Here is a 26,695-nt window from a genome sequence, read left to right as displayed (position 1 = left end):
GAGAGTTCTTGCGTTATTCGTTGGTTTATGATCGAAGTAAACAGGAGAAGGATACGAAGAAATATGTTTCTCATTTTTTATAAGAGAACAGTTTTTAGATTCTGTACGTTGTCGATAGATCTTACGTTACCAAAATTATTTGTCATAACATTAGAATATTAAAGATAAAAATTGTATTTTTTAATCATTTTTTTACGAAACTTTGTCAATTTATCAGCTACTTTTGAAAGCCATCGTGTTCGGTTTTGACAAATTCCTTTCATTCTCAGCTATGTCATATTAAGATAAGTTTTTAGTCAAAAGTGGAAATAAGAAAGCGAAGAAAAATTTATTTGTCGGATTATTTTTTCTATGAGCTTCGATTTCTTTCATCTTCCGTTTTCTATAATAATACTGATTCGTTGTTTTATGACAGTTAAAGCACGAATTAACATTTTGTTGTTTCAATTTCAGTCGTAGTTTGTCATGCAATTTGCATAATTTAAAGGTTGGTTCGTGTTAAACATTATTAATTCGCGGCACGTAGTAATAAATATTAATTTTCGAGGGTTTAATTTTGGTTTCACTGATCGCACAAGCTGAAAATCGTTATATATCAATGCGACTGTCTATATTAAATTACTGACTCCGAATGAACGATGTAATCTTCGGTTAATTATCGGGTATCTCTTCAAAAAAATTTATCGGTATGTACGAACGTGTAATTTGCAATGCAACTTGAAGTCGAGCTACCCGAGCAACGAACAAATTATGATGAACGTTGTAAAAAGCAGACCTACAACGGTTACGATTACCGTTACGATTCTCTTACTTGTAATTTACGTCACTTTTTGTGTCAGGAAACTCGAAATACGTAATTTGTTAAATATTACAGAATTCCTCGGATTTTTCTGCCATTATGTTAATACGCTCGTCCTATACAATTTTTAATTTTCAATCATTTTTGCTTCGAATGTATCTATCTCTATAAACACTCAATATGTAACTTATAATTATTGTTCGTATTAAACCTCTGTAGGAAAAGTGGATAGTTTACGTTTAAGTATTCTTAAGAAAAATCTAAAACGAGCAGAGTGTAGTAATAACTACAAATTTCTTCAATAATTCCTCTAAAATTATCATAGAATCTAAAGAAACCTTTGTAAAAATTCGTCATCGGATTACTTTATCGAAAAACGTATCTTCTTGATCTTCACGAACACAATATATCATAATTATGGATTTTTGTAATTGATCATAGATTTTCTAATATTCCTAGACCCAAGGCAATAAAAATAACCTGTAGGAAGCTTCGTCGCTCTAAACTATACCACGAAAAAGGACACTTTGCTTCGCTTTATCATCCGAAGGGAGGAAAGAAAGTTGGAAAAATCCTTCTAACTTTATTCTCACGTTTCTCTCGAAATTCGAACGCTTCGAATCTCAGGCAAATACGATGCACGTATGCAACTAAAAAGAATAGACTCGCGGACGATCGCAGCAGACTGCTTGACCGATCGTAATCGGTTTTTTTCAGTCGTATATCAGCGACAAGATTGGTTTCAGAAAATAACTCGCAGTCGAGTTATTCTCGACTCGAAGGCCGCGTGCCCGTTCCGTGTGGCACAATTGCACAATTGCGAATCTGTTCGATATCTATCAGCTGACGGGCAGCCCCCTTTCACCCGTGCACACCCCCGTCCAGCCGTTTTTCCCGTGGATATCGTCGCTTAGCCGCGATGGTTTTTTCGCAACGCGACTCGTTAGGATCTAACGATGCCGCTCTGTCGCTTGTGCAATCGATTGGTAACAGGTTCTGTGAGAGATTCCTTCGACTGTTTGGTGTTATTTAAGAAGATATGAAAGGGGAGAGTATCGAACACGTATCGATCTTATTGATCGTATTCTGGGTGTGGTAGGATTTTAACGAGCGAGTGTAGAGTGTTTGGAAATAGAGTTCAGATTAAGGATACATATTCCGTCTAGAGCAATATTTCGTAATATAGCGTGCGCGTGTGTGGCTCTGTATCTTCGTATTATGTTTTGATAGTTTCTTTTAAACGTTTAGCATTGTTTAAAAAATGGTCCAAGAACTGATACGTGTCGATTCTATTGATCATATCGTAGGAGTACGTAATACGATTTTATTAATAACGTAGGATTTGTAATAGCGTGGGGTGTTGGATAAGGCGAGGAAAGTTCAGCTTAGATAGAGCGCCACTTCTCGATATTTTTCACGATGGAACCCCCTTTTTCGTCTCTTTTTTGTGTTTGTCTAGTTGTCCCTAAATGTTTCAGAAATATGGGATTTAATTTTTGATAAATAAATAGCGATATTACCTTTTTTTTAATTACGCTTTCACGTTTCAAACTCCTCTAGCTAATTCTAATAAAATTCCATTTTTATCGTCTAAAGAAGCGTCTCGGTATTATCATAATAGAAGCGTGCTGCCATCTTGCAGAATGGTCACGCACCGAACTTACGATATCTTCTGTCTTCCTATCAACTTGTATTATGCACTAAAGATTCGAAAATCGAAAATATGTCCTTAAATCTTCTTAACAACTATTTCATCGAATATTTACGTACACGTACGAGAATCACGATTAATACTTGAAAATTTCGACAAATGTTGAGTTATAATATAAATATTGAGAAATAAAAAAAACCGGACGAATTTACGTTACAAACCAATAGGACAAACACGAAAAACGATAAAAATATTTAAAAATCGGAATGTACTCACCTTCTTGCGATGCGGACAGCAGGACGATCCATTGCCCATGGTTCTTCCGATCTGCCAAAAAGCGAAAGAACCGAGCTACGCATCGGTTGACAACATCCCGACGCACCGGTCGCCTTTCTGAATTTTCGTCACACAATCAACTCTTCTGTTCGTCATCGTTGCGCTGAAACCTGCTTCGAGAAAGTTGTCGTTTATTATCGCGTTGGTATTTAAGCCAGCTGGTCCATCGAAAGTTCAATCGCCCCCGTTAACCATCCGGTGAATCTTAACCAAATTACCTTCCGAAGAATCGTATCATCGTATTCTTCTTCGGATTTTTCTTAAGTCTCAATCGTCCCTTTCGTCGGTCTCTTTGAAGTTTTCTCCTTTCTTCATCTTCCACTTCCAGTTCATTATAATATATCTAACGTTCTCGCACGAATCTCTCTTTCTTCAGGTTTCTCGAGATTTTCGTCGGTCGCTTTTATCTATCTCTTCCAACTTTTCTTCTTTCGTCATCCTCCTCTTCGAGTTCATAACGCTATATCCAACGATTTCGAACGAATCGTACGACCTTTTCTCCTTCGCGCTTCTTCGTGTCTTCATTCGTCGATCTTAGCAGCCAGTTGGACATTTTCTCGTTTTCCCATCTTCCTCCTGGAACCCATAACATCTAACGATTTTCCAATCTTGCAGGCGAAGAGTTGAGACCGAAAGAAGCAGAGAACTACGATGAAACGACCGCATGAAACCGAGGAAGCCGTAGCAATGGAAAAGAACGGATGGGCTGACAGTAATACTCCGATAATATAGATTACTATGTCAGCTGTGCGACTCGTAAAAATATAAAGTTTCGTCGTGCAACGTCTCTCCGGGATCGACAAAGTCGGTGAGTCGAACGGAAAACTAGATTTTTCTTGATAAAAATCGGTTTCGAGTCGGCGAGTCGCTCGGTGATTTCTCTTTTCGGAAGCGTAACTTCTCTAAATCGCGGAAACGCGTAAATTCGTTACGAGTCGTTGATCGCTGTGCATGTTCCGTTTCCTCGACTTTTCTCCTCGTTTCGATATGCTTTTTGGCGCCAACTATGGACCAGTGTGGTTGTGCAGCTGAGCGATAACAGCTCCAGTTTTGACCTCTCGATACGGGAACGTGGAACCTCTAACGAGTGTCAAGAGGTTGGCCAAGTCGAAAATAGAATCTGACGTGTTACACAAGAATGTTTTTTAATATGGTCTCGACGTATGGTCCGCGCGTCTCGAACACGTCGATCGTTGCATTTCGCCGCTCGTTCGTCGATCCACGAGATTAGATAGTTTTACAATCACGTAGAATCTTAATATACAATCGTTTGTTGCTATACAAACGTACAGTATGTCGATGTAGGAGATCGAGTTGAAAGAAGCATGGCGATATTTGAAATTCAAGTTGAAATATAAGCGCGAAGTTTCAACAATTTTCTACGGTAAATGAAATTCGAAGCTTGTCGATCGTCACACTTCGTTCTTTATTTTTCTCGTTGAATCTGTAAAATATGACCGAGACGATGATCTATAGGATCGTAGATTCACGATCACATAGATTCTTAATGTATCGCACAAACTGATACTAACATATCGAATCGATTTGAAGAATGTATCGCAATATTTGAAATTCAAATTCTACTTCAAATATGGCCAGGGAGTCGCGACGTTCTCGAGTAAAAATTCAAGCCTCGCCGATCGTTGCACTTTAACGTTCGTAAAACGTCGATAATACGATAATTCGCAACCATAACCGAGCCGATAACCATACCGAATCTGGTTAAACAAAAAAGTCTCGCGGTCTGTTAAATATAAATTGAAATATTGGCGCGAAACGACTATCTTCTCGAAGAGCGATTAAAATTCGAGATTCGTGGATCACGATAAGAGAAAGAGTTGGTGACCGGATCGGCGTATTTGAAAAACTGCCACCGAAATTCGAGGAAAGTCCGCTTCCACGTGTTTACGCGTGCGCCAGCACACGGTACCAATATCCACGCGAGTCACCGCTTTATTTTCCACCGTTACATCACTGTCGTCAGCGTTTCACCGCCTTGCCCCCTCCAACGACAGTACTCGTAGTTTATCGAGCCTCGCGAAAACAAAGATCCACGCGATCCTTCCTGTCAAGCCGTTCGCGACTGGTCTTTCCGGTTCCTCCATCGCTCCTCCTAGAGAATATACCAAGATTTATGGCGTTCTCCACTTCCACGATCCACTTTCCAGGAAGAATTTCTTCATCTTCGTCTAGAGTTCGTTATGGCGGCGAACAGAGAGATTCGACTTTGTACTCGCGTGATTCGGGGCAAAGATTCCGCTCCTACGAGTTTCTAAATGTTAACAATTCTCTTCGAACTTTTAAACAATACACCAACGTTCGAAATACGTAGTTTTGTATCGCACTTATGTACACGAGGAATCTTAAACGTTCGATCTTTTAATTTTCACTTTTCATATGTTGAGAATTTTGAAGCACAATGTATATCGCCATTTACAGTTTGTAAATTTTATACATATACCATACATGAAGATTATATATACGAAATCATAAACTTTTAACAAGCGAAGCACTTTCACAAGCGATGTCGATCGACGAAGATAAAGTTTCTACGCTTCTTCGATCATGGATACGAAGAAACTTAATATATCATTCTCTTCGAATTTCAACAGGAATGAAATCTCCAACGAGTCGAATCACTTTCTCAAATTCGTCAGCTTTTCGATTACGATTGATCGATTTACGAAAACTTCTTGGGTCGTCGATTCAAAGAAATTTAATAACTTCCTTCGAATTTCGAGGCAGTACACTTTCAGTTCACCACGATAATCTTCTATGCGCAAAGAATCTCCGCGGCAAATTTTCGCACAACTTTCGAGCCGCACTTTGGAGCTGAAACTCGCGAGGTTTTAATTCACGACTGATCGATGCATAAACACACTTGTTGGATCATCGATTCAAAATGGATTTCGCGCCCTTCGAGTGACGGAGAATGCGAGGACGAACGGATCGCGAAGCGTTCGACACATAACTGGCAACAGAGGTCCGTGCATTTCATTCTTGCGCAGCACGTGTTGATCGTAAACAGTCACTTGCGTCAGCGCGCGTCCCGCGGAAACTCGTTTTGTCAATGAAGCGATGAAACGCGTGAAAACTGGCGTCGTTAACGCTGCGAACAACCTGGCCGAGTGTCGTTTCCCTGGTCGAGACCGAAATAGACAGGCTTAAACAAGGAAATCGATCCTCTAGCCGTTTTCCGTGTCTCTTTTTCACTGCCCCACTGTTCCGTGACGACGTTCGATCGACCAAATACCAGAGATGACACGATGGAATTTTCATGCGACATTCTGACGTAACGAAACTCGTTTTCGCGGCACTTTGCTCGTACGTTGAAGCTAAATCTCACTTAAGTCGCCGCTCTTTCGCTATATCTGCAAATCGCTGACATCATTTCGTTCGTTTCGCGTCTTTATCGGTGGAATATTACGTATGTTTTTGTCACAGTCGCTTGGAAACGCTCTAGTTGAGTAGAAAAATGCGTTCTAATATCTGCTCCATATTATTACGTCATTGGTTTCAGATCGATAACCCACGTTGAACGAATTTCTTAACGAAAGAGTCTTTCCAGGCAATAGAATCTTTTCTTAATTGCTTTCTACATCTACGGCGATCGCAAAATTCTTAGGTTTTACACAAATTTTTCCTCGACGTTTTGTTCATGTTCCTATTAACAAGGTAGTCGTTTGAAAAATATCACGAGCTTTACTTTCTTAAAGACAAACTTATCGTTAAGAATGGACTACAACGCACCGTTCGTGATTTAATTAAATATACTTCTTCCACTGTATAATTACGTAACACGCCTACAAACAAATTATCCGATAATTATAAGAAATCCTTGGCTGTTTCATGCTCTTCCAAAAACAGATAACAGTTAACAAAGATCGTATTTTCTCGCCTGGAACAAGTCAAACGAGCAACTCGCAACTCGTTATCGCATCAGCGCACTTAACGACTAGTCGATAATATTTTCCAACGATATTAGTTTCTATAGTTAGAAACGGGCGAGCACGTTCGATGAAAGCGATAGATTAAGAACTTCGTAACACGCGATTCGATGGGCATACGCGCCAGTTAAAAACTGGTGAGCACGTAATCGAAAGAGAGCCAGAAGAAGACTGAAGAAACTCGAAGAAAGCCGGCTTCGAGGTTCTCCTCTTTCGCGCGACACGAACGTCGTTTCTTATCGTGTACCGCCTGTAAACATTGCTTATATGTATCATCGTCGTCATCGTCCTCATCGTCGTAGTCGTCGATATGCCGATCACGTCGATTTCAGGCCGGACCACCGGGCCAAACGCGACCCTGGCTTCCGCTTTCGGTCACGGTGCGCCGCAATTTTGAAACGGTACTCTTTTCGACGAGAGCAGAAACGTTAGAGAGAGGGAAACGAGGTCACCGGCTCGAAATTCGAGTCTTAATTTCTTCTTCTGGACATAGTTTCTCGGATTAGGTGGGAGTCGAAGTTGGGTTATTATCGCGGAACAATGTTTTACGTGGAATCGAACATTTGTCTGTTTTTTCTCTGTTCTTGCACGTTTTTGAATATTTACGCTTGTCAAGTGTACAAATATCCGCAGTTTTAAGATTATAACTCAAGCACTTACGAAACTAAAGCAGCGTTTATGCGTTAAATGTTATCGAATTTACGTGATTGAATTTCAGTTCTCAAGATCTTGATTTACACCGTTACCATTCTCGTTTTGACGATTACAGATAATAACAGATACAAATATAGAGTCGACACGTTAAAAAACTGACTCAATAGCAAAGTGCGGAAAGATATTGCGCTACATCGTCAATTATTTCTCGTTATCTTCGCTTGTACATCGAAACTTACCTCGAACGATCGGTTCTGCGCTCGATAGATCCCGCGTACAGTTAATCCGTGTATCGGCCAGTTCGATCGATAAATCTCGACGATCGGGCAAAATCCGTTACCTTTTTCAGCCAGCCAGCCAGCCAGACAGCGTGCAAAAAGGATGAAAAGCTGGAGAAGAAACCATGTAGATGTCCAGTGGGTAATGACATTAGCTGTAAAGAGAGAAAGGAAAAAGCCCAGAGGCCTGCCCACGTGTAATCTAAGACTCGCTTCCCTTTATCATTAATCAGCCTTGCAAACAGTTTCATTAGGTCTTATTATTTTCTCGGCTGTTATCTGTGACTCCTTAACAGCGTAACTTATGGCGTCCGACAGCCTGATTAGAATCTCCCTGGCTGTAATTTCTCCGCTAGCCGGTCTGCCATTTATCGTCAATGTCCCAACTGCCAATCGGTGTCGTGCGCGCCGATTGCTCGACTCGGAGACCTCCTTCAACTCGCCACTTGCAAAAGCCAAGACTTGGTCGTCGGTACTCGCGCTTTTTCCGCCTTCAAGACGTTCTTCTTCAAACAGAAAAAGAATTCCCCGTCGTCTGGTATCGTGTCACGAGGTTTTTGTCACAAAGGAAACGAACTGTTCAAACGCAAGATCGAGACACGATGACTGCAGCCTTTTTGTTGCAAGGGATATCGCTGCGTCATTTTTGCATTTTTCTTTTTCTATATTTCTGAATAATGCATTCTGTTGCTTGTCGATGGTTCTGTATTTTAAAATGGAGATATCTTTTTAGAAATCTGATATTTTGATAGCGACTTTCACAGAGATATGAAATTAATTTAGATAAGAGCGTTTCCGAGAAATAAAGGATTGATGTTGTAAGAATAGCAGGTAATTTATATTCATATACTCTGTTGCGCTGTCAATAATTTCTTTATTGACATGAATATATTCTTTATGGTATTTTGGTAGTAGGACAAAGGTAGGTGTAAGTAAAATTTGGATGGAATTGCCTGCGAATCACGGAGTGCAACCGGTGATCAGTATCTTTGAAGGTTTTAGAATAAAAAGGACGACGATTTATCAAAACATGTATAACGATTTATTAAGGATCTATTTAAGCATGTTAAATTTCATGAAATGCAGGTACCTACCTATCTACTCACTAGCGTTACATTAGACGCGCATTTTACTCGCAAAACTGTACGATCTATTTCTTTTTATTTATTTACTTTTTGTTTTAAAGGAGAATTGCATAGAATTGTATTTAGTTTTCTTCGCCGATTTATTCCTGCTTAGTACGATCGTCGTCACGCACTCAAATCAAATACATATTTCGAAATATTCCAAGGATATTATTTTCGTATTATTTTTACACAATTCCTGCTTTTTTCAATCATTTTTTTTTTTTTTTTTTTTTTTTTTGACATTTCATCAATGTTCTTCAATTTTGTTTTTTTTTCTCTCCTTTTCTGTTTTCTTAATCAAAGATATCCAGGAATGATCTCTGCTCTGCATTGTCGATAAATTTAGATAAGGCAAACAGAACGATCTCCTTCGACATCAAACACACGACATATCGAAAATAATTTCTGTATTCGAGTCGCTTGCGTGCTGGCAAGGCCGCGCACGATCGTGCTAGACACCAGAATAAATCTGCGTTTTAAATCTGCCTACGTTAGTTTTGATTGCCAGTCTTCAATGCTCTGGTATTTTTTTTTCAGATTTTCCATGTTTTTCCTTTTATTTTATTTTGTTTATCCTTAGAATTCGTCGTTCTGTCGATCGTGCGAAGGCTGAGACGTGGAGTTTCGAAAAATGATTTCGATTAAACTTTCGAGTCCGAAAAACGTGCTCGCACTATACAAAACGTTGCTATTTTATTATGCGTATAAACTAGAATTTGTTTCTTGTAGTCGCATGCAACGAGAAACCAAATAATATCTGATAATGCTCCACGTGTTTATTCCAATTTTGATAGAAAGTATCGCGAACAAATAATCTCGATGAAAATTAAAATTTTAGTTGTTAGATTTTCGAAAGAGGATTATTTCCGATTTCTCGCTGCAATCGATCGTTTCTTACGCTACCAGTCGGAGAGAATCTTATAAACTTAATTTACACAATTGATCCTACGTTGTCGCGAAAAATTAGACGACGCGCGAATGAAGATTATCGAGCGATCGAGAAATTTCATCGGGAAAGTTTAATCGCCTCGCCTTTGAATTTTTGTCTTTTTTTCCTTTCGCTGTGAATGTACTTGTGTGTGTGTGTGTGCGTGCATTCATGCACGACGTGTTCCTTCGTTTGTTCATCCGTGTGTTTACGTGTTGTATTTTTCTTTCTCTTCTTCACATCTTTTGATTCATAGTTTCCCATGGTATTTGATTATTTAGCCGAAAGTTGTAGAGTAGAACGCTTGGAATTAGAAAGGCTGGAATCGACTACGATCTTTTTTCCGTGAAGATCCACTCTACGACGATAAATGTGCATATATCGATAGATCGCTGTTCTTAACGAAGAATCTAAAGAAAAACGAAAATTGCAAATAAAAACTCCTCTCGTTTGTTTAGATTCTTCGTTAAAAATCCTCGACGCGGTCTTAATTATAATTGATGAAATTTTTACAGCTAGTTACCAGAGAAAATAAGGGCTTAAGACCAATTTCGTTCTTTTTTTCCTTTTCCAAAAACGTTACTCGAAAAACGTTCATACTTGAAACGTGTCAAGAATTTTCATTACATTTCAGGCATAATTTTGAACGAAAACTCGCCGATAAAGCGTTCGATGACAATTCCAGATTTGACATACGCGCGAAAGAAACGTAAAGACGAACGTGTCCAGAATCATTTATTTAACTAAACTTGGAGTATAACTTCGAGTGAAAATTCATTGATAATGCGTTCGATAACAGTTGGAATTCGATTTTGACGCGAAAGAAACGGTAATGGTAATTCGTTTCGAATTTTGATTTCCAATAATTTCTCAAAACTGGTCTCGAAGCACCCGGTGCGTAGACATATCTACGACATGTGCACGTGATAAATCTTGAAATATATCGACTGCGATCAAGATCGCGCGTTGATCGAAAGCGTACATCGAATAGTCTGTGCGAATCTCCTCTCTCCGTTGTAAAGGATCGACGCAACAGTGTATCGATATACTGATATACCATTATGGTCGGTTCCTTACTGTACGTTTTAAGTTACCAGCTAGTTTCGAAGAAACGCGACTTCGTCTATCGGAAATCGATTTACAAAGACTACTTAGTTGTGAAAGACACGATTGAATCTACAATTCAAAAGGTCGATTTCGATGGGAACGGGATAGGATTTTAATGTTTTCGTAGCCAATCGTTGATCATCGATCGTTCCTTTCACGATGAACGTACAAAGTCAAACGTGGATCTATTTAAAAAAAAAAAAATTATTCTCCGACGTAAAAATTATTATAGATTGTAATATAAAATTTGTCCATAAGCATTATCCTTAATTTTATCTCAATTTTTTTTTTTTTTTTTTTTTGGCATATCTTATTACGAATTCATAGTATATTTATTAAATTAATTTCGTTTTAACCCGCATCCCCTCGAAATCGACCCTCTGGCTACACACCATACACGGAGAAAAGGGTGATACAAAATCTATGTCCAATCGAAACCGACACACACAGATAGAATAAACTGTTGTTTAGTTATTAGTTTAATAGTAATCAGCAATTAATTGCTTCCATCTGGTTTTACGTAGATTAAACAGATATAGGCATCGTAGACACGTAATTGTTATTTTAGTTGCTGTTTCGTATTACTTCTTTACAGTTTCATTTTTTCTTTCCTATTTACACTGAGTACATTGCCTCTGTTACGACGGCCTTTAAATCTTATCACTTGTTTTCTAGAACATATCGAAGAAAACACCACCGAACTTCATCGACGATGCAAGGCGGAAACTCGATCGAGTCGACGCGTTCTCGGTCCAATCTTGTACATTTTTCCCCCTTTTTCTATCACCAGGGAATTCTTCTATTATCGTGAGAAAAATCCGCTCTCTTCACACCACCCCTATCGAATTTCGTGCAAAATATTCTTCCGAGAAAAGTTTTTTCAAAAATATCTCTCTGATCTCGTCCTTCGAGAATAGAGCCAGCTAGGAAATCGTCGCTCGACACCTCCGCGACATATTTCTCCACCCACTCGTGCTCTTCTTTTATATTACAAAGATTATTCGGTAATCGCTGACCTCTACTAAATCGTATTTAATAAAACGCTGCGAGTCGCGATGCAAAATTGTACTGTCTTTACAATTACCATTATTAACGCGGTCGGTCGGCCTCGCTTTCCCGAAAATACAAAAATTACACGGCGGAGATCAGCCTTTCTACTTCGTTCCCCTATTTTTTTACCTACAAATATTAACTCTTGCCACCTATCGTTGCGACGTAATAATATATTACACGAGGTCCGCCCTTATCGCCAGACGGACGTTTCTTAATAGATACAGACTATCGCGATTTTATAGATCGACGATCTCCCAGCGAGCTTAGTCGCGAGGCTCTCGATCGTTTTCCACGAGCATCGTTCGTACGAAAGTTCGGGCAAGTTGCTAGGAAGAGGAAGAGAAAACGTACATTAAATGCTGTGCACACGGGGTGACATCATCGTCGGTTGATAGAAACTCCGTAAAACGTAAAAAGGTTAATTCGATCGTTTCAGAGAAAAGTTTCAAATGTGTCGAACAATTCTATTTCTTTCGTTAGATTTTTAAGAACAAAGGTGGATGGTCTGTAACATAATATAAATAATTTTCAAATATTCTTGAGCCAATTTTTGTAAGAATTTTTATTATCTTTTATACTTGTTTCTTCTTTTCGTATGGGAAAGGGGTCGCGACAATTTAATCGACACCCCATGCGTCCCAGCTAATATATAAATCTTACAAGTGTTCGTGTGTGTTCAGGTGTATGTGTAGAAGGCATACGAGCATCCCTAAACATTATTTTGGCCGTGAATTTAGAGTGGTTCGAGCGCGAATGGACGATCGCCTGTTCGCCTCTAAAAAAGTACACATATATACCCGCTAATAGAAACGATCCTACGTGTGTAATAGCATCGACACGAAAGAATTTGTTACATATACATATCCGTAGAATATTCGTACATGTACAGGTTGTCACATTTATTTTCACCTCGTTAAACATTCTCTATTATTAACTATGACACGAAGAATCGTGTGTCAGAAATAAATAAATTTTCTTAGAAACGTTTTCTCGTGACGTTAATAAGAATAAAATATTTAACGGGGATAAAACGAATGAAAGAACCTGTACGCGTAAACGTACCTGTAAAGTTTTAAAAGAGTTCACACGCTTATCGCTTTACGTACACGTATCGCCGACAAAATTTCACTGTATATACAGACGCCACGATAATCGGTGGCTTTGATCGGGGGTTAATTAAACGCACGAGTCCACGAAGAGGTCAAGATTCACCCTTCGAGCGTGGTTCGCCACGCGTTTCCCACGAACCTGCTTGCAAACCACGTTCGAGAAGTCCTGACGTCAATCATTCTCATAACATTCCATGATCCGTTAATAAACTACTTGTGCAAAATTGAGAGTTTGTGTGTTCTAACAATTCGAGTCGATACATACGAATACGATTTTTATTTAAGTAAAGGATTTTTATTTTATTTAATAGTTTTGCATCGTTTCTATTTTAAAGCTATCACAGAGGAATTTTTCTTTTTTCTTCTTTTAATCGACGGCTGTTTAAACGACAGGACTCCATAGGTTTATTTATCACGGATATATTTACAAGTACAAGACACCAAGAACAAGGGACACGCAGAACATTAAATAGACGATCATAAATCGATCAACGATCGAGCACTCGCATTTTGTCTTCTTTTTCTTTCATTTTTCTTCTTTATTCTTTCCTTTTGCCGTGAATTCATCGTTTGCACTTGACTTTGTTCTAATCTCGTCTAGAAACATAGATCGTCCCGGTAAGAAAAATTCGAGAGGCGTTCCGTTCGAGCGAAAAGGTGTTTCCACGGTTCGAAATATTTCAGAGTCTGCTACGTGATTCGGGGACTCGTATTCGATGATTCGAACGCGAGAAAGAGACAAGTGAGTCGAACGAGCGAGAGTTCTGCGAGTAAAACCATGCCGTCGAGATATTTCGTTTTAAAAAAAATATATCCTCGCGCGATGCGTCCGTAGAGGCTAGATCGTCTTCCTAAATCGAGAAGTGCCGGATCGTTGAGCCTAGTATTTATATATACTAAAGTACCAGCTATTTTTTTCATTTTTTTTTATCCTTTATTAATATGTATATATAATTTATATGTATATATACGTACGTGTATAGAGAGAGAAAGAGTAAAAACGAGCTTCGCCCGTCTGCGCGAGAACGAACGCAACCACGTGACGCAAAAAAGGAAACATCGAGACGGGCGCGAGCTTTTTTTCTCGGTGTCAAGGGTTTTCTGAGAATGTAGCAGATTTTTCTTCTTCTTTCTTTCTTACAGTCTAGCTCGAGAATGGAAGATTAGCGAGGGGAGAATGAGGAATTCAAAGTGACGAAAAAAAAAAAAAAAAAAAAAAGAAAAGAAAATACTAGAATCAGAAAACGCGTACACAGGGGTACAACTTCCACAGCTCGACGCTCGTCTTAACACTCACGCGATTGTTAATCCTAAAAAATACGTGCCTGCTCATTGAAAAAATGTTCGTCCTCGAATAATTTTTAAGTACGTACCCTACACGATTAAAACCTTAGAACCTTAACGATTTTTTGTTTACCTTAGATCGAGCTCTATTCTACTATTTACAACAACACGATTGAGGTCTTTTTGTGTTTGTGCCTGCCTGTTTCTCCCTTCGTTTCTTTTTTTTTTCTTTCATTTTTCGATGCATACCCTTCGTCATCGAGGGAATATCGAAGTGCCTTCTTCTTCTTTTTTCTCTTCTCTGTAACTTCTTTCTTTCTTTCTTCTTTCGTTATCGCTAATTGTGAAAAGGCTTCGGGCTACTTTCAAGGTACGCGAATTCTCGAGGTTACACGCTAATATTTACACGCTTACGAGTGCTAACAGTGTGCTCACCGTCGAGTTTCCAAAGTCACTATAGCGATCCTATTTTCTCGACGGTTGCCATTTCCTTTTTACAGATATTACACGCACGTGACGAACTATTCTTCTCTCATTCGAATTTCTTTCTCTGCCCTGTCACTCTGCTAGAGAGTTGGAAAATACGAGAGACGTCCGAAGAATTCTCCGAAAAGTATTTTATTTCTAATTGAATCAGCGATGTGTGAAATGAAAATTGTTACAACGAATCAATGGTCATTTTTATGAAAGAAAACGTTGTTGGAACTATTTAGGAGCAGTTGTACGTGGATGCGGATATTATCGGCAGAAGTTGGACTTTACACGCGTTTCGAAAAATTCTTTGAACGTCTACGAATCTAGAACGAGACCGGAATTGAACAACGCGAACAAAGCGATGGGGTCGGTGGCGATTCCTCCGTCTAACAATGATAAACTGGCAGTGCTGATGCGAAAACTGTACTCTCAGGGAAGAACTACGATCGGTAAAGTCCTCTTTAGAATGAGATACGCTGTAAATGTGGCACGTGCAAATGATAATTTACCTTCCCATCTGCTTCTGAACAGACGTGCGTCTGGAAAACTGTTGTCACTGTACAAATCGATTTACCTCGTTCTTCTCTGCGTTCATTCTCTTTTCTCATCGATAAATTCACCACTTCGTATCGCATATATAGAAACCTTGGAATTTTCCAAACGAAATATTCGAATATCGAAGAATCGAATAGCGTTTTTATTTTTAGAAACGTCGAAAAAATGAAAATTTTATATCGGATATAGAGAAACTTTGGAATTTCCCAAATACAGTAGTCAAATATTTAGAAATCGGCTAACGTTCTTATTTTTAAAAATGTTTAAAACGTCAAAATGTTATATTGGATATTCTGGACAACTTTAGAATCTTTCAAATACTGTGCTCAAATATTTAGAAATCGAATAATCGTATTCTCTTTGTTGGAAATATTCTACAAATGAAATAAATTATATTTTAGTCTTTGTGCCGCATAAATCACAGTGGCATCATTTCCATTTCCATCTTGCTTTTACTATCAGTCATAAACGTTCTTTGTCATTTATTTCTACATCGTTTACATCTACATATACGATAACGATTTCTTCCTCCTCGACCCGTTTAACGCATTATCTTGAAATCTATGCAGAATAGAACGAGGAAAATCGCGTTTAAACTCGTTTTCTAGGACCCCACGACTGCCCATTCTGTGCTTTCGATCTTCGATTTATGCTTGGTACTCGTTCTTAGATCAAATTTTACTATGTTTACGATAGAAACGTGCTAGAGACACCGAGAGGATTAAATCAAGCGCTTCCCTTGCTACAAGAGATTTATGTTTCAAACGGTACTCTTATTTTTATCGCGTAAGGTCTCCACGTCTACGTATCGTTTCTCTTATGCTAAAATTACAAATATCCAACTTTCCAACTTTATAACGTAATTTAAAATCATTTGATTATACGTTCAGTTCCGAGCTTGTCTAATATATTTTGATTCTATTCGAAGACACTATTCTTCACAATGAATGAAAAGATTTAGAAGCTTCTCCTTCAAATATTTTTATGTAGACAATTTCTATTATCCGCGACAACGAATATCAGTTGCTCGTAAAATGTTGAATCAATTTTAGGAATATTTTTGATAGTTTGAATTCTTTCACGATTATTAATATTACGTTTGCAAGAATTTCTTATATTACGAACATATATAAATTCGTACAGATGTAACTTCATTTTACATTTTATTTCGAAATCTCGTTATAGTAGAGAAGATTGAAACAAACTAAAATTCTAATAATTAAATTAATCACGTACCGACGGTATGGACATAAGAGGAACGATAGCAAGATTATTCCGTAATGATTCTACAAAGAGAAAAATGCGACTTTACAGTACGATGAATCTACTCGAACAATCCAAAACTACTCGCAGTCGCAGGGTTCTCTAGAATTTGTTTACTAAATAGATTGTTTCGTTTTCCGTGCCCTGTACTATCGATTACTTGCACTTAACTTCCAAATGTGTATCTTGTGTTCCCTTCTATGCTACTCTTGTGTATTTTTTATGCTTAAAATTGAACCGACGTGTGTCTGTGAATGTGTGTTTGTGTTATAATATATCGTAAACGCAATATATTAAGGCCTCTTAGTTACTAACGACAGGTCGTCACGTTTATCATCTTCGGCTACGACGCTACAACGATACGAAGACGGCGACAGAATTTCCTACTTCTCTCCCCTTCTTATTCCCTTCTGTCGTCCCTAAAAAAAAAAAAAAAAAAAAAGAAAAAGAAAAAGAAAAAAATACGCTCGGCTATTCATTGTACACGCGAAAGTCGAAAAGTGCTTAGCTTTCTAATCTTGGTTTTTCCCTTTTCCCGTATTTCGTATCAAGGGACAAAAATCGTTCGAGAGAAAGGACGCGAAATCTGCGTCACTCTTGTCTCGTCTCTTGGCCACCAAGAATCTGGTGTGTGCGTGTTGTGGACCAATTGTGGATTAATTGTGGACCAATTAATTGCAGGGATCTCGGAGAGACACGCCAGTCGATCGTCTTACTAATATGGAGACAATGACGTTATATCGTATTTTATAGATATTTATATTTTAAGTTATATTTTATATATTTTATAATATAGCGGTTCTCTTTAGGTTTTTTTTTTTTAATTTACAAGGGTGCCTCTTATAACGCCCTTTTGAGGTTTCATACTTGATTCAAACTCCACAGGCTTCATTTATTGGAAGCGAGTTTGAGGATTCAATACTGTTCATAGTGATCTTGAGTAAAAGTTTTTTTTTTTTTTTATTTTATTTTGGTTATTTTACAATTTGTCCTTGCGGACATTTGGTAAAGTGTTATATCTTGTTGGTGAAGAAAAAAAAAATATAAATAAAAAATAATATAGCATGTGGGCGGCTACCCCCAGCGGGGTACCAGCTTCGTTTTTTTTCTAAGTTATATCTTTTATGAGGTCTATTGGGTGTTTCTTTTTTAGTCTCTTGAGTAAAAGTGGTGAAGTATTCGGTTGATGTGAGGAGGGTTCAAGGGAAGATTCAAGGAACTATAAAATGTGTTTTAAGTACAGCCCTACTTCTAGTTTATTTATTTGAACTTCATGCGGCTGACTGTCATGAAATTAGGTAATAGACGTGTCTTGGCAGTTTTTGTATCCTCGTATCGTTACTAACCGACTGGCTGTGTCTCTCCGAGCAGAAACGAAAGTAGCTGAAAGCAAAGCTGAGCTGAATCCGGTGCCATGGTTTGTCGAAGGAAAGAACGGTGCGGGTGTAAAACCTGTGAAAGAGACGTGTTCCAACCGACAGTGCTAGAGACAGAGAACTGAAAATAAAAAATAGAAAGAGGCAGAGAAAAATGAAAAAGGTTGGAGGAAGGAAACTAGGTAAAAAGAAAAAAAAGAATAATGACGTGCCAAATCGGAGACAAGAGACCCACCGTTTTGCAGTCGTCTTTTTTACTAGTTTTTCTTTCTTTTTTAATCTGTAGCAACTTTATTGTTTCGTGCATCACGTGCCAGCCACTTTTCATAACGAAGGCATATTTGCTAGTGTGAAGTATACGTGGATTTTTTTTCTTGTCGCTTAATTGTCTAATATCGTCATTATCTACTAACGTAGGTATTTTACGACTTATGAATTATCACCTAGCCTCCAGTTATTATTCATTTATGTTCCGTCGTTCTCCTTGCGATCGAGAACCAATAAAACATGCTATTCCATTAACTTTCCAAAAAATGTTTGTTTCTGTTACATACGTGTACGTGTATTTGTGTGTGCATGTACTATATACGTGTATGTTGTGTAATAACGCGAAGAGAGTAACGTATCTCTATGTATCGTTCTTTGTTTCTTTTTTTTTCTTTTTATTCTTCTCTCTTCAATGTGTTTTCAAATTTTCCTCCTTCTTTAATTATCATTTTTCTTCCTTTCTTTTTTCGTTTGTTTGCTACTTCGTTTTTTTTGTCGCCTGCTTTCTTTATCTCGAGGTGTGTATCGTTAAATGCCCAACTGACCAGCTACAGTGAGCTACGTATTTACAAATCTTGTTTAAGTAATCGTCTATGTATTATCTGTAAATTTTTTTCTCGTTTAATAGGAAACATTAAATTCCACGCGCTCACACTCGCTCCATTCCCTTTCATTCCCTCGGGTACACGCGCACACACTCAAACGTACACTCAAACTTTCCCTTCGTTTCTTTCTCCGCGATCTTCTCACACTCCTTTCATCCCCACGCTTCCTCTTGTAATTAATCAAATTGCAAATCGGACCGTTGCGAAACTTGGACGGAACCACGGTGTTCCTCTTTCACCACTTATCGCTTAGAAAGGGTCCTGGATAAATCCCTACCCTTTCTTCACTCGCTTCTTTCCTTTCTTTCGTTTCTTTTTTCTTTTATCCTAACCAATCGCTTGAAAGCGTTCTCGCACTTTCCATCGGCGAGCGTTCCACGAGACTGACAAGTAAAATTCGCGGAAGTCAAGCCTAGAGTTTTTCGTGAATTGTTCAAAAGGCTGTTAAAAGATAAAAGAGCATTGGGTCCAGACGTAAAAGTCCGCGATAAAACAAGGTGAACCTTTTTTACATTGGCACGCATTAAACAAAAATAGTTAAAGAGCTCTCTGAAATTGGAGTCTACGGATTTATGACAAATATGTTTGATGTTTGACAAATATCGAGTATATTTCTTAGGCTACAGATTGAATCGTTATGAAATTTTTTTAATTCTTTCTTATAAATATGAAAATATAAAAGTGGCTAACATCGAGAGACTAAAATTTCTAATGCAATTTATCTAACTCATCGTTTCGTTTTATGAATCCTTTTTCCAGAAGTCATTTCAATTGTGCTTGGAAAGTGGAGAGCTACATTTATAATCGTTGAATAATTAAAATATCAGTCTCGAGGAAATCTCGCCATTTGCACCCCAAGATTTCTTCTATTACAATCGATCGGTAACACTAGTATGCTTTTCCAATCAAACGATTTAAAATACAATATTCCGTTTCTAAAGGGAAATGATTCTAAATGTATTTGTGAATTTATTTATTGAGTAACTTTCTGTTCTCTTTTCATTTTCTAATTTTAGATACACAACGTTTTTTCCATATCTTATTCGGAAAGCAATTTTCGCGCTATCAACATCACTGTAGCAGAGTACAAAGAGTAAGAATGAAAGAAAAGATCTAAGAGGAACATCACTGTCCGTCCAAATATTCGTGGTACGAGGGATTTGTTTAAATTCTCACTGTTTCTAATTAAGGCGACATCGTTTCGCTGCGTATAATCGTTTCACAGTTGAACAACAAAGAGGCGACTTTTTACGTTTCATAGATTCATCATCTTACGTAGCTATTGCATGTAATTATTGTTGCTTATCTGCGATTAGACACGACGAAAATTTCGCATTCCGCGGGCCACGTTTGCTGGTCTCTGATTGTGGTGATTCAGTTTATGAACTAGTAATATATATGTACACGATGAACGCGATGACGTATTTACATATGACGAGAAGAAGCGCTTCAGCTAGCCGAAACGATCAGACCGGCATTGTTTAAATTCTACAAAACCAGAAAACTTCCACGAAGAAAGGGTACAAAGATCGCAACATTTTTAATATCGTCTCCGAACATTTAGTACACGCCTGGGCAAATCGCGATCGCGCGTTTAAACATTAACTTCATTATATATATTTAATAGACTATGTTCGCTTTTATTTCCTTACATCTATTGTTTGCAGAGAGTAGATGGTTTCGATTTGAATATTTTGTCCCTTCCAAAACCCTTCCAAAAACGTTCACACTTCTATTGCTCCGAATCGTAAAAACGACGGTCTTGATCGATCGTTCTAAAAGAAATGCATGTCTTTTTTTCGTGTCTCAGGAGAAGCAGCTGTTTCTCGTTCTCGTTAAAATTCTCTCCCTAAAACCGACCGATTCCTTCTCTATATTAATTCCCTTTTCGCCAAGGGTTACTTAAACGATAATCGTTACGTGTTTTTTTGTATTTATTCGTGATCACGCGAATAAATGGTTTTATAGTAGAAATTAGTCGAGTCTGCGTAAAAAAGAGAACACATGCGTTGCTTTCTCGTCTTTGTCGCCCACAATAATAAAAAACGAGCTTCCAATTATTTTTTTTTCTGCTACTAACGCTAAATCGCTACCTAAAAGTCCTTACGGTAATTCTCGTGAAAATCTACTGGCTACCTAAGTTTCCTTAAAGTAAAATCACACTCAGAACGTAATTATGTATACCGCGCGCTCGTCCGGCCTCAGAGTGCGTTTGAATTCATGGTATAATGGTAATTGTTAACTACTAATGGTACTACAAACCCTTTCGACGTGATCTGAACAACGATTACTTTGTCCTGGCCAAGACGTAAAACTTTCTTGTTAGGACAATTACAATAATCGATCGTAACACGTGAACAACGTGCTTATACGTAAGAAGAACGAAACTAAGTAATTCAAACGCAATCAGATTCGGAAAGTAGAACGGACATTCTAATTCTACACTCCGGAGGCCGTAAGCGACCATTCACGTCTAAAAAGAATGAAAAAACCAAAGCGAGATCTCGCACGGAAGCGCTCTAACATAAAGTTCGTGGTAAATTAAACTAGAACGTCTATTTATCTATACACCAAAGACGACTCTCTGGACAATGTCGAACAAATCCTTCATCTTCGATTCTTTTTAGGGATCGCTTCTTCCATTCAAATTTGCTGTGTTCTTCGCTCCTTGAGCTCTCCTTCAGTTCATAATATAATACCGTCGTGATCGCCACGATTCGTCGGCAGTGCATTTATTTATTGGAATAAAATCGCGTGCGATCCACCACACGCGAATCCAACGTCGTATCTTCTAGAAATGCACACGATTCCTAATTATCTTCGGATCAAGGTGGCTTCTCTAATTACCAGAGAGGAGCGACGTCGTCCCATTTTTACAAACAACAATCTAACTATAGTAGAATATCTCTTAATGGAGAACGACGTCGTGAAACGATGAGAACCGTTCGAATTCTCATTTAAAAAACCTATCTTTCACTTTGATAGAGATCACCACGGATCAAAGGATCTCTGCTGTTCGTAACTCGCTAAATAAACTAAATGTTCGCAGCGACTGATACGGAAGCTAGAGCCCAGCTTTCGCGTGTCCACTGCACCTCAGCAAACGGAAGTTCGCTCTTCGCCGCGAATATCTCGGCCAACGTAGATCAGGGCGAGGATCTAATTCTAGATCGTAATCCATGGACGCGATCGTTGCATCGATCGAACATCAGGATTCATCGAGATCATCGAATACAATACTCATAGATCATGGTTCTCTTCGCTATCCATAGCTTTCTTCCTCTTATTCGAGCATGTCACATCGTTGATGTCCTTAAACTATATGGTCCTCAACTCGTAACGAACGATTTATATTAGAGTTCTTGAAACATTCCGTCCAAATAAAGGACTGCCAGCGTAACAGAGAACTATGTCTACTTCTTTGAAACTTCGAATGATTTCTCTAAGATCCAATCCCAATTTTGTTCAAGACACATCCCGTTTGGATTCAAGATTCGCGTCGCAATGCGTCGTGCAAAGCTTTAAAAATCCTCACTCCGTCCATGATTCGCGACTCTGCTTCTTCCGTCTTCGCCTTAGATGCAGCTTCTCGCTCGAGTTCTCCTTTCTTCGACGAAGTGGCTCGGTCGTGTGTGCGCCATCTCAAAAGGACACGCTAATTACAAACGCTTACGAACCGATTTTAATGCATCCTAGGGTGGCGCTGAGCGTTTCGTTGAAAAATTCGGAAACGAAAGGAGCCATCGATCGATCCCATAGATCGTGTTTCATCCTCTTGCGAACACGGTTCTCCTCATCCACGATTCCGCTTCAGCAGGTACAAGGTAAACTGGAGTACTCACAAAGTACTCTGAAATGCTTCTTTTCGCTTCTCAAATTTACCGATGGAAAAACCATGTAAGATATATATGTATACATATGTATAAATACACAAAGAAGACATATATATATGTATACATATATGTATATGAAGACATATATGTATGTATGTATGTATATATATATATGTATACATATTACACATGATTATTCATGGAATAATTGGTCGAATACGTTGAACGAAGAAGCAATCGATCCTGGTCACCTTTCTGCCGTGTTAATCGATCGTTGGAAACGCGCCACAGCGGCCGTGTTTTACATGTGTACATGTACATTAATGATAGAAGCGTGTAAAATCTAAAAAGAAAAGAAAATAAAAGAAGACTGGCCCGTCTTTTCGACCCTCCCTTACAAACTACGTATACGTTCTCCTTTTCTTTCGTCTATTTCTTCTCTAGTTGACCAAACTCCAATCCCTCGAAACTGATTCACCTTCTTCTTTTTCTCTTCTTCTTCCTCTTCTTCTCCTGTGTATCGATCCTTTGACTGTGCTCTTCGTATCGTGCGCCTTTGTATTTCGGTATATTTTTTTCTTCCTAGGCTCCCTCTCGTATGTATACAGCGGTATGTATAATATATATTTATAGATATCTATATACATACACGTGTCTATGTATATACATATCAGCTAGTCGAAAATTGAGGCTTCAGCGCTCGGCAGTCTATTGTCTCTCTTGGCTCTTCTTCTTCTCCTTTCTTCCTATCTTCTTTCTCCGAATTCGCTTTTCTCTCTTTTCTTCGCCCTTTTCCCAGCCTGTTTCCTCTTCTTCGTTCCATCCTTGTCTCACTTTGTCCATCTCTTTTCCTCGTCCTTTCTCACTCTTCTTCTTCAGGCTGTCGAAAATTCTTCAACATCTGTCTTCCAGCGAAGCGAATACTCGGCCGCGCGTTCGTCATCAGCTTTCGCGATTTCGGAGAAGATTTTTATTCCCACTGGTGAGGAGAGGGTGGCAATTCCGAGGGATGAGCCACCGTGGAGCTGCAAGTCGTACGAACAGATCATTAGTGCTTGTCATTTTAAAGAAAACAAGTCTTTTTTTTATGTTTTTTTTTTTTTTTTGTTCGTTCGTTCTATCTTTTTTATTTCGTACTTTTTCTTTTTATCGTTCATGTGCTTTTTTTTCGATAGTTACTCGGGGGTGTGTATATTCTCTCAAGTGAGACTTGCGGGAGAAACAGAGGTGTGTAGCTACATTTTCAAATCTCCGGCTATCTGTGCCGTGTTCCGAACGAAACACGCCGGACTAGGGACTTGGTAAAATGAGGAAAAAACAGCGTTTTCTTTATAAACATCGTTATAAACATCTTCTTCGTCCTCTTCGTGCATTTTAGAGCAGCTTTACTAAGCCCCACAGTCAAGGGTATCTTCGAGCCAAGATCAACGAGTCGTGTCCACGAATTCTTTTTATCCTCTGCAACTTTGACAACACAACACTAATTATAACATACAGTTTCACATCTCGTTTCGAATTCGATCGATCCATTTACTGCGATTCATCTACGCGGTTGATAATGTAAAACCGACTACGTGTATCGATGGCTCGACGATACCCTCACGCGCAGAGATTTGAACACTAAGATCGGTACACGACGAAAGTGCAAAGTGCTCCTCGCTATTAGAAAGGATTTTTCTTTTTACGTGGGCAATCGTCGAAAGCATTCGTTCAAACGGCACTTCGAGTTTCGTCGGCTAAACAATCGGACAAAGGGATGACATATGGTGGTAAAAAGGGATAGGGGCAGCATATCGTCAACGAGTGGCAGCAGTGCGTCTCGAAAGTGTCGAAATACAATCGGTGAGAGGATGTAACAACGTAAAAACTCAACTAGAGTTACGGTAGATCGTATAGTGGTGTGATGAAAAATAAAAAAAAAGGAAATGATACAAAATAAAAGTAAAAAAAATGAAAAGAACAAAAAAAAAAAAAGAAAACGGATATGGCAAACTAAAATACATTTCGCAACGATTGACCCGAAGAAAGGGATTTTTACGAAAACAAAAGAATCGACTCTGGAAATCTTTGAGAATTCGTAGTTCTTCTAGAAAATGAAATAACTACAGGGTTCGTAGACTATATTTTCATTTTTCTACAGTGTGTCTCGAGCGTGTATCATACTGCTTTACTTCTACGAATTACGTATGCGTTAATTAACGTCGTTTTTATGTACTGTATTACTCGATGAATGAACGGAACAAGTGCGAACACGGTCGAATAAATTCGCTATGGCAGCTATGGCTCCAAAACTACCAACGGACCGCGTCGTTCATCGACTTCTCGATACTCTCGACCGAGGAAACGCTCTGCGTTCTCGTGACGATCGATTCGAAGAGTCGCGTGGACATTTCGTATCGGATAAATCGTTCTTTGTCACGCTCTTTTTCTCATCTTCCGTCATCGAAACTGTATCGTAACGCGCGAGCGGCGTTTGAATTTGTCACAGTGTAAACTTTGATTGGTACTTTCGGAATCGTTTCAGTCCGTGAACAAGATATCCAAATAGTTCGCGAGACTCGACTCTTCAAATTTTACGTTGCCGGGAAGACAACGGATAAAAGGGAGATGCAACCGACAGGTCTGGAGTTGAACAACAGAATAAAAACGCTTCATCTGATTTCCATGCAGCTGTCAGCATGTGTGACAGCCGGCCGTTAATCACGATTCTATATCGTTATTCTTTTTCTTCTTCGATACTTCACACGAGACTCTCACAAGCCAAATTAATCAACTTCGCTGTTTGTAAATTTCTCTATTTCGTTACAACAAATACTCAATTAATACTTAATTCTTGAAAATCAATACTAGCTCCTACAAGTTCATTTATCGAGAAGAACGTTTAACCGTACAATTATATGCATTTATGAAATATTTTAATACACAGGAATATACAGAGTGTACGTAATATGCAAAACCATATAATATTTTTCAAGTTACTGTACTTCTCGGTATAACATTTAGACGGTGGAAAACAAATTTCATAGTAGTATGAATTTACGTAAAGATCCACAATCTGAAGATGGTGTAAATAATATAAAATTAAAAGAGAAAAGTGGTAACAAAGATTTTGCAACGTCGTTACCTTTCTCTGTTTTTCAACGTATGCAGCAGTTGATCAATGTGGCTTCTAAATGGCTCATACATTCTCACTAAGATACTCGAAGATTCTCTTTTCTTTTCTATTATTTCGACGTCTCTCTTTTTAGCTCTCTTTACCTATTTGTCTCGTCCGTTCCTTGCAACGTCTCCCCTTCACGTATCCGTCGTTTTTTTAGCCACCCTTTAAGCCCGCTTGCAACTTTCTCGCCCGGTTCCTCCCTCTCGATACGCGCGCCTCTAATTTTTGTCTCTGTCACCGGCCTTTCGCTTTGCTTTGCCAAGCTCGCGGGAAAAGTCAGTCGTGAAAATAGCACGGAAACAAAAGCGGTCAAAAAGGGAATACGCTACTATTTTTTTTTCTCGTTTCTTTGTTTCTCGAATTCACCCCCGCCCACAACTTTTTCGTCTCGTCTCGAAATCGGTGGATCTTCGACCTCCACTGCGTCGAAATTTATTTCTAGGCTTTGAAAAAATGATCCCGTCGCGAATAGTCGCTTTCTCCGCGGCCGACAGGATAAAAGCAACGCCGCGCGTGTCAGGCCGCACCTCGTTTGCACGCGAACGTTTTTCGCGTTATTCCGCTCACCCCCCTCTGCCTGAAATTTCGTGGAAAACGTGGCTCCCATTAATTTTCAAGTATACACGCGATGAAAGAAGGCAATGCTGAGGGAACTTCGCTGCTTTTTTTGTTTACTTTTTTTGTTTGTTTTTCGATGTTTGATATTATTTGGTATTTTATTTTATTTATTATCATTGTTTTTAATAATACTATAATACTCTTGGATCCGTTTTCTTCCATACAAATTATCGTAATGTTGTGAATTCTAAAAAAATTACGCGATAAATCTAAGATTTATCATTAGACTGCGACTGCTAGATATTTCAATATTTTAGGCACTTTTGTATAT

The 26,695-nt window shown here is 38.6% G+C and overlaps 2 protein-coding genes and 1 long non-coding RNA gene across 4 annotated transcripts in view; 1 reads left to right on the top strand and 2 right to left on the bottom strand.

Annotated features, from left to right (window-relative positions):
- Positions 1-3,408, bottom strand: part of LOC132905557 (NAD(+) hydrolase sarm1) — a 140,300-nt gene extending 136,892 nt beyond the window's left edge. The window contains exon 1 of the mRNA XM_060956989.1: positions 2,727-3,408. Within this exon, the coding sequence (XP_060812972.1) occupies positions 2,727-2,765 (39 nt within the window). The 5' untranslated portion in view covers positions 2,766-3,408. The remainder of the gene's footprint in view (positions 1-2,726) is intronic.
- LOC132905603 (uncharacterized) overlaps positions 1-26,695 on the top strand; it is a 70,804-nt gene that overhangs the window by 10,048 nt on the left and 34,061 nt on the right. Inside the window, exon 2 of the long non-coding RNA XR_009657829.1 lies at positions 3,402-3,594. This is a non-coding gene — a long non-coding RNA (uncharacterized LOC132905603). The remainder of the gene's footprint in view (positions 1-3,401; positions 3,595-26,695) is intronic.
- The window catches only part of LOC132905578 (serine/threonine-protein kinase NLK), a 235,137-nt gene continuing 217,126 nt past the window's right edge, over positions 8,685-26,695 (bottom strand). For both annotated transcript variants that reach the window (XR_009657824.1, XM_060957053.1), the window contains one exon: positions 8,685-23,671. Coding sequence is in view for 1 of the 2 variants with exons in the window: in XM_060957053.1 (XP_060813036.1) it covers positions 23,617-23,671 (55 nt within the window). In the remaining variant the exon portion in view is untranslated. The remainder of the gene's footprint in view (positions 23,672-26,695) is intronic.

The sequence above is a fragment of the Bombus pascuorum genome, chromosome 3 (genome assembly GCF_905332965.1).
Source record: "Bombus pascuorum chromosome 3, iyBomPasc1.1, whole genome shotgun sequence".
In the NCBI taxonomy this organism is placed as follows: Eukaryota; Metazoa; Arthropoda; class Insecta; order Hymenoptera; family Apidae; genus Bombus; species Bombus pascuorum.
This window is presented reverse-complemented; position numbering and strand designations above follow the sequence as displayed.